The sequence below is a fragment of the Solanum stenotomum genome, chromosome 5 (genome assembly GCF_019186545.1).
Source record: "Solanum stenotomum isolate F172 chromosome 5, ASM1918654v1, whole genome shotgun sequence".
Classification (NCBI taxonomy): domain Eukaryota; kingdom Viridiplantae; phylum Streptophyta; class Magnoliopsida; order Solanales; family Solanaceae; genus Solanum; species Solanum stenotomum.
The window spans coordinates 62,755,369-62,763,819 of NC_064286.1; the positions used below are offsets into that span (position 1 = coordinate 62,755,369).

General features: G+C 31.5%; 1 protein-coding gene across 1 annotated transcript; it reads left to right on the plus strand.

Annotated features, from left to right (window-relative positions):
- The first annotated feature begins 3,164 nt into the window (after window positions 1-3,164).
- Window positions 3,165-5,195, plus strand: LOC125864813 (heavy metal-associated isoprenylated plant protein 3-like). Its single transcript, XM_049544895.1, has 4 exons — window positions 3,165-3,277; window positions 3,381-3,549; window positions 3,744-4,033; window positions 4,515-5,195. Exons 1-4 carry the CDS (start codon window positions 3,269-3,271, stop codon window positions 5,193-5,195), a joined length of 1,149 nt encoding a protein of 382 aa, XP_049400852.1. The 5' UTR covers window positions 3,165-3,268.
- The last annotated feature ends 3,256 nt before the right edge of the window (window positions 5,196-8,451 follow it).

Here is an 8,451-nt window from a genome sequence, read left to right on the forward strand (position 1 = left end):
CTTGTCTTGCATAGATTGTTGTGTAGCACTAGTCATACCTTTGTAGCTCTAGCATATGTTGTTTATTAAATTTTGATTATCATATTATTTTTGTTTTACTGTTTCTTTCTTAATTATAGACCTTACAAAACTTCCTTATTAACTGTTATCTTTTCATTGTTTTCTTTATCTTACACTTGGATTTAATACACTTGAGCCAATGCTCTTTCAGAAACAGACTGTTTACTTTTACGAGGTAGTAGTAAGGTCTGCATACACTCTACCCATTATTGTTGTTGTACTCAAATAGCAGGTAAGAAAATACACCCTTCAATTATTTTTACTTGTTATATTTAAACAACTTGACATACTCATTAAAAAAATAATGATTGATATGACTATTTTACCACATTACCTCTATTAATTGATATTTGATATTGAAAAATAATTTGGAGAATAAATAATTAGTGACTTAGGGTAAAACAGAATTTATTTATTTTTTGTCTTTTTTTATATGTAAAAAGTAACAGAAATTAAATCAATTTTGAAATAGTAGACAAGTTAATGAGGTTTTTGAACAACTTTTGCAACTTGCAAGTTGTATTTTGGTGAGAATCTTTGGAAAGAAAAAGAGGGCTTCACTAAAGAACGGACAAAATTGTAGAACTTTGTCTAACAATAGAAAAGATTTATATTTAGTTTGTTTCCATAATTGGAACACTTACACAATAAATTAACTAAAACCAAGCAATTATCCAACTCTACCTTTCCTCTTATAGTTATTTTCTTTTTCGAACTATATTATAGTTATTTAATTCTTTTTTCATTTGAGTTGACTTATGCTATTTATATTGCCAGATGGCATTAGGTGATTGGACACTTTGCATCATACATGCAAAGTGTGGCTTTATACAATCAACTGGCCCATTTCAGGATCCAGTTGAGTGTGTGGTGGAGGCCCAATCATTAGCTTGACACTACAAGAACAAAAACTAGTCGGGATCCAACTACTTCTTTGTCCTTAATAAGAGATTTTGAGTTTGGATCCCTCTAGGTACGGAGTCACTTTTGTTGGGTAGTGCTTTACCTTCCAATGTAAAACTTTCTGATGCGAATATTTGGATTTAATCATGCTCCAAAATGGATATCGAACATCAGTTCGGAAACCAAAAAAAAAAAACTAGTTAGGTAAGTAATTTTTTATCATTATCTGGTGTATTTACCTGATCTTGGGAGATAAGAGGGATTGCTCGAATGGAAAGTATGTTTCACCTCCGATTCTAGGTTTATGGATTCGAATTACCATGAAACAAAACAAATTGTCCAAGGTAACTTAGAATGAAATAATAGGTGTTCAACAAATGACAAATACATGTTGCAAGAGAGTTATGTTCGACAACTAATCTTATACAACTTAGAATGAAATAACAGGTAGTACTATATATATTGGGACCATTACAAGTATTAGAAGTAGATGGCCAGCTCACATAACTTCTATACAATCCTGTGCTTTCGTTTTCTTGTTCTAGCTATGGCTATTGCGAGTGGATGAGTCGGGATTTTTATGAAAGAATTTAAAATATAAAGATGTAACCTCACAATTTTTTTTATAACGGTGTGTTTTTGAGTAGTATACTAGAAACTATATTTCAGAAACTGAAAGAAATTATAGTGTTTCAGCATAAACATTTCTGAAACTTGATCAAACACAAATTGTCAAACACAAATTGTTGCTCAAATATTGAGAAAAGTATTTTTTTAAAAATTGATTTGCCAACATAAACTATTACTCTTCGAAAGTACTTTTTGAAAAAAAATTCTCATTAAAAATATTTTTCCAAACAATCGAAATTAAAAAGCATGGGCAAACAAATTATTGATATAATGAAAATATGTAGTTGTGATTAAAAATACATTTATTTAATATATGTAAATAAATGATCCAATTGGAACCTAATATAAAAAAAAATCACAATTCTCAACGCCTGCGATGAAGGTTCTCAATCTTCTTCTTAATTATTACTCTTCATCTTCCCATGAAATGAATCGAAGCTTTTTTCCTCATAGGTGGTAGGGGAATATCTTGCTAAATGCTAACTCATAAATATTCTACTACGACTATTATAACCACTACTCGGCTACAATTCCTTTATGGAGGACCCCATTTATATGAAAAGAAATCAAATATCAAACTCTAATCAATAAAATGAAATATTAGACTCAGATAGCCAGTTAACTAAACAATTATGATTTTTCATTTTTTTTATCCTTTCCTAGGATCTTTCACCCTTTACGTTTCCTGGATTACTCGAAAGCTACTGCTTACTATCCGAACTACACCCTTTTATCCGGATTTCCCAAACTTTGTTTTGATCATATACAATTTTATTAGCTCTTAATTAGTTCATGTTGGGTTCAATTATATATTCTTGGCATCATTAATTGGTGTGCTTGTGTGAATTTAGGATTTCTTGGCGTGTATTTTTCATGTGTCAAAGTCACAAAGATTATATTTCCATCTGCTAAATTGAAGAGGTGAACAAATAAGATACGTAAGGCCAACGAAAATATATTTATGTTGAGACAAATTAAATCTACAAATTCAAATGTAATGTAAATCAATGGTTGAAGGGGTAGTCCAATATGTTGCGTGTGGATTCAGTAGTTCACTACGAGAACTCAATAATTTTTACTCAAATTTTACATATGTATTGAAATATTAATTTAATTGTGAAGCTAATTTAAACAAAAGTTATGACCCTCCCAACATAACAAAACAAGGCAAGTTTTCTCCCGACATGTGAACAATTTAATAAAATAAATAGAACGGAAATTATATTAAAAATAATACCACTATAAAAAATCTTGTGAAAAAAAAGGTGATTTTCATTCTTTCTTGTGTATTACGGCTAGCTATTTTTGAACATTTTCCTTAAAAAACAAAGGCAAAATTTAAACAACATAATTAAATAATCCTATTTAGGAAAATTACATAAATTTTACATATAATTGTAAATTATTTTAATACATACGCGTCTCTTTTTTTTTTCTTTTTTTTTTTCTATAGTGTGTAAGAGGATGTAGTTTCCTATTAAACTAAAATAAATATTTGTCCTAAATAAGAAAAGAAAAAAAAAAAAAAACCGTGTTTCCCCATTTTCTATATATTCTCCACTTTTACCTCTGTTTTTTCTCTCTTCAATTAATAATAATAATTTCTTTCAAATAAACATAAAAAAACTCTAATATTCTCATAATTCATCCTCGAAGAATTCTCTAATTTCTTCAAATGGGTGAGGTAATTTTCATTAGTTCTTTCTTCTAAATCCTCTAATTCTTCTTTAATTCAGTTTTAATTGTACTGAATTATGTTTTTTTTTGTTTAATTTTTTGGGTTTCAGGAAAAGGAAAAAATCAAAGTTGAGAAGAAGAAGAATGAAGCCGGAAAGAAGTCGGCCGGCGGTGGGAAAAACGACGCCGGCGTCGGGATCGCTACTATTCTGTTAAAGTTAGATTTGCATTGTGAAGGTTGTGCTCAAAAAGTTAGACGTTCCGTTCGTCACTTTGAAGGTAAATTAATTAAATTGAACATTATTATGTGCTTTATAAATTAGTTAATTCGAGATCTACAGTTTATAGAACAGTAGGAGAAGGAACTATGTTTGAAATTAGCGAGTTTTATTGAAAACAGTCTTTCTATACCTAAGGCAGGGGTAAAATCTCGATTCGATATTGTTTTTGAATTTATTAATTTTTTAATGAAGGTGTGGAAGACGTGAAGGCGGATGCCAGTAGTGGAAAATTGACGGTGAAAGGGAATGTGGATCCCTTATGGCTCCGGGAGAAGGTGGAAAGCAAGACTAAGAAGAAGGTGGCGCTCCTCTCTGCTCAGCCCAAAAAGGTTGCCGCCGGCGGCACCACCGGTGCCGGAGGAGAGAAAAAATCCGATGAGAAGGTTGAGAACAAGGCAGTAGAGGAGAAGAAAAAATCCGATGAGAAGGTTGAGAACAAGGTAGCAGAGGAGAAGAAAGGGGAAGATAAAAATCCCAAAAAGGTAGTAATTTACTTCTCTAATGTACACTTCATAGTCATGTTCTGGAAAATTTGATTTCCCCTGTCCCTTTCGTTCATCAAAAGTCGATTTGATTAATTTTAATGTTGGGAAAAAAGGATAAATATATCCCGAACTATCGTAAATGGTATGCGCTCCGTCATATTATTTGGACATTGATGCCCTTGCCGTCTAAAAACTAAAGCATAATGACTAAATAGGGTTGCGCAATCTTATCCGTCGATTCAATATTTAATCGGAGGATAAGAGTATGACACATGTATGTCCCTTGGTATAAGGTATATATGCTCTAGTTTTTGGACGGCAGGGCAACAATGTCAAAAAGTATGAAGAAGGTATCTGCATACTATTTACGTAAATAGTTCGGGGTATATTTCTCCTTTTATGTTTACACAATTTGAATTTCGATGAGCGTTGAGTATTGGAGGAGTAAAATCTCACATTTTTTCCTAACTTATTTTAGGTTCAATGTAACACAGAGGTAGTTCAGCTGCATTGTGACGGATCTGCACGAAAAGTAAAGCGATTTCTTATAAAGGAATTGAAACGTAAAGTAGCTGTTGTTGCACCGAAGAAAGGTGATGGATCAGGTAGCGGGTGTGATAGCAAGAAGAACAAAGAAATTGCTCGTGGTGGTGGTCGTGGTGATGGAAAAAAGAAAGACGGTGCATCATCGTCTAGAATGGCAAGTAAAAGCACAGAACCAAAAGAGCAAAAGACAGAGGTGATGAACAACAAAAAGGAATGTGACGATGGTGGTAACGGTTACAGTAATCCAAATATGTACTACACAATGCCGCCATCAATTTACAATCAAAATCATGTGAATCAAGATTATGGCGCGACAATGCATGATCATCATCATGGTTATTATGGTCATAGTACTGGCTATATGCCACCACCACCATACCTAACTGCATCGCGCGATCATGGTTATGGATATAGAACTGGATATATGCCACCACCACCATACCTAACTGCATCGCGCGATCATGGTTATGGATATAGAACTGGATATGTGTCACCACCACACTTTACTGCACCGCGTGATCATGATCATAATCACGCTGGGTATGTACCACCACCATACTCTGCACCTCAATATTTCAGCGATGAAAATCCTAATGCTTGCTCCGTCATGTGACATAAAGGGAAGATCAAGTTTAGCTTAAATGAAAAATACAACACTTATATATAGCGTTCGTATACGAAAATAGTATGTACGATATCATAGTTTTTGTTTAGGAAATTACAAGTTTAGAGAGTTTTTGAGGTTTAGTTGATTTCAATTTTTCAGTTTCATGTTTTCTTTTCCTTTGTGGCAATTGCATTCATTGGTTTATTTGTTCGTTTAGGCATTCATTGATGATAAAAGTTAGTGATTTCAAATCATGTCCATTAAAAAATAAAAAAATATGTGTACTATAAAATCAACAAAATACAATGTGTAGTTTATCGAATTATCTTTGTTTAATGAATGTCTTTTTAACTTGTAGTACATAATTATGGAGTATAAGATTATGATTGGAAAGGCATATTAGTTTTTATCTTGAATTTTTAAGGTGAACTGATACATATTTTGGGATAATTTCATTTTCGTAAGTCGATATTTTATTTTAGAACGGAGAGATTAATACAATTGGTTTTTTTTTTGTGCAATTTAATTGTATAATAATGGTGGGCCTCAAATTAGTGATAGTTTTGAATTAATAGTCTTCACTTTCCACACTCCAAATAAAACATGATATTTAAGTCGATTAGTTAGGTAAATTATGTTTTAAATTGAAACATCACTATCCAAAATAGTTCAGTTTTAACTTCTTCAGCTATCAGAATTAAAGTGAAACAGTATACAAAGCTAATTTTTTTAAAATTGAGGGAAGTTGCTTTTATCAAAGATATTTTATCTCCAAGGTCAAAACTTTTAATCAAAAATAATGTTCGCATATCTTTTGTTTATCATTGGTGGAGCCAGAGTTTGAGGTTCTAATTTTTTTTTTTTAAAATTGATAGTAGGGTCTGAACCTACAGTTCCTTAGTGTGAAAAGTATTTTCACAGCTCTTTCTTACCACTGCCATCAATCAATTATGTTAAAAATTTACAAGTTAATATATACTATTGAGTTCGATTAAACCCACGAACATGTTAAAAATTCACAAGTTAATATATAATATTGAGTTCGACTAAACCCACGAACTCGGCTCCTCCTCTGTTAGCAATTATACCGTAAAAAGAAGAACATATCTCCCATCAACTCGGATACGACACGTTTCCTATGACTATGCCATAAATGTGACAAGTGTTGGAATTAGGTTAAGTCAAGGACACATGTCCAACAACTTTGACATGTGGAAATGACCAATGAATCAATGACACTCTTATAACATTGTGAAAATATAATACTCCCTCCGATTAAAAAATAATGACCTTCATTCCTTTTTAGTCTGTTTAAAAAAGAATGACCTCTTTCCTTTTTTGGTAACATTTTAATTTTAGCTTTCCACGTGACATGTTTAAAGCCACAAGATTGAAGGGCAATTTAATACATTTGACATAACTTTAATTTAGGATCAAAAGATTTAAAAATCTTCTTTATTTTCTAAAATTTTATGTCAAGTCAAATCAGGTCACTCTTTGTGAAACGGAGGGAGTGGGAGTACTATGTTTTATAATGTGCATGGTCTTGTCACCACTATGTTTTATTGCAACGTACAGAACGAAGGTTGAAGGTCATAATTTTTGTTTTTTGATTCGATATCTAAAATTTATATTAAAATCTTAATTAAATTAAAATTATGAAATCTTTTAGCACACGAGTCATTCATTTGACTTTGCTTCAAAGATTTACCATTTCTGGCTGCACGTGTTTTCTTGCTTTTTCTTCAAGAGTTTCCCAATCCATTCACCTCACTGCCTACATATTTGTCTTCTTGCAATTTTAGTAAGAAATTTTTTAAATGTAAAAGTAAAAATCTCTAATTCAAAAAATATAAATAAACGAGATTAGAAAATTATTACCCCTCAATAGAGTTTTGGCATATATATAAACAAACCATATATAATGAATAGATCAGTAAAAAATATCATAGTGAAATTAATAATCTAAAAAATAAGAGAAGTATGACAGTGTAAAATTTCTTTATATTGTGATTTGTGTATGAGTAAAATCATTTCATATAATGTATTTTTTTATTTTAGAAACACTTGTGTCAATTGCTTATGCTTTGTGTTTAAAAAATTAGTTTATGTTTGACTGAATGAAGCACAAAAAAGAAGCACAAAAGAATATATAGTGGCCACTGATTGTTAGAAAAAGACGCATTTCTATTAATCATAATTAATATGTACTCTACGTTAGTATAAGAAATTTTATATTATTATATCACCTTAATTCACATGTTATGACATGTAATATACTTTATTTTCTAAATTATAAATTTATATCTTAAAATTTTTACTTAAAAATATATAGTATATATTTTGGTAATTTGATAGCGTAAATATATATTTTTTGATTTTCCACCTGGTGCCTGGTATCCACATTCGAATTCAATTAAATTTGAATTCCACATTGTGGGTAAAATGCTCTCTAACAAAGGCGACACGAAGCCGAAACCTCTTACCACTCCACTGTTGGAAAATTATATGCACAGCGGAAGCATACTTGAATCTTTACTGCTTACATGAATCATAGATAATCAATACCGTTTATGCTAGAACACATAATCATGCTAGAACACATAAACTTGTTGAATTTAATTCGATAAATACCTCTTGAAGCGTGAGCAGATACCTTCAAGCGAATCTCCAAGTTAGACGGACCTTCAAGCGAATCTACAAGATAGACAACAACTATGGTCTTCTACAGTGATCCCAAGTTCACATCTGAACTCTCTCAATACTTGGGTGGACAAGTATGAATAGAAAACTAATCAATCTAGGGCAAGGAGAATCCCTAATTATAGAGATTTCTTCACAGTCCAAAAAGGAGAACCAAACGCACGTTATTTTTCTTCAACCGAAAAATACTCGCTAGTTAAAAAGAAAACTAACGCATCTCCCCTTTTCCCTTTAGAATTAGGATTCTGAGTTCTAGTTAAATATGGGCACTGGAGGGACCACATAATTAATTACTGAGGCTTCCTATTATGGAAATAATTCTAAATAATTAATTTGAATTATTCTTACCATAATAAATTACAAATCATTCCACTAGAAATTCGTAATTGCACTCCTCTATTTATATTTCGTAATTCCCCATTAAACACTTACGTAATTCCCCATGTTAAGATTTCAAATACTAATCAATAAATTAAATTACTGACGAATTTAACTTAATGATTAATTTCCTTTAGAGCACTACTTAACTTATTTCATGTGTCGGATTCATAAATCCACT

Excerpts from the sequence above, each read along its gene's own strand:
- LOC125864813 (XM_049544895.1), top strand. Across the intron at positions 3,550-3,743 it reads TTCCGTTCGTCACTTTGAAG|GTGTGGAAGACGTGAAGGCG; the intron begins GTAAATTAATTA and ends TTTTTAATGAAG. Across the intron at positions 4,034-4,514 it reads AAGATAAAAATCCCAAAAAG|GTTCAATGTAACACAGAGGT; the intron begins GTAGTAATTTAC and ends AACTTATTTTAG.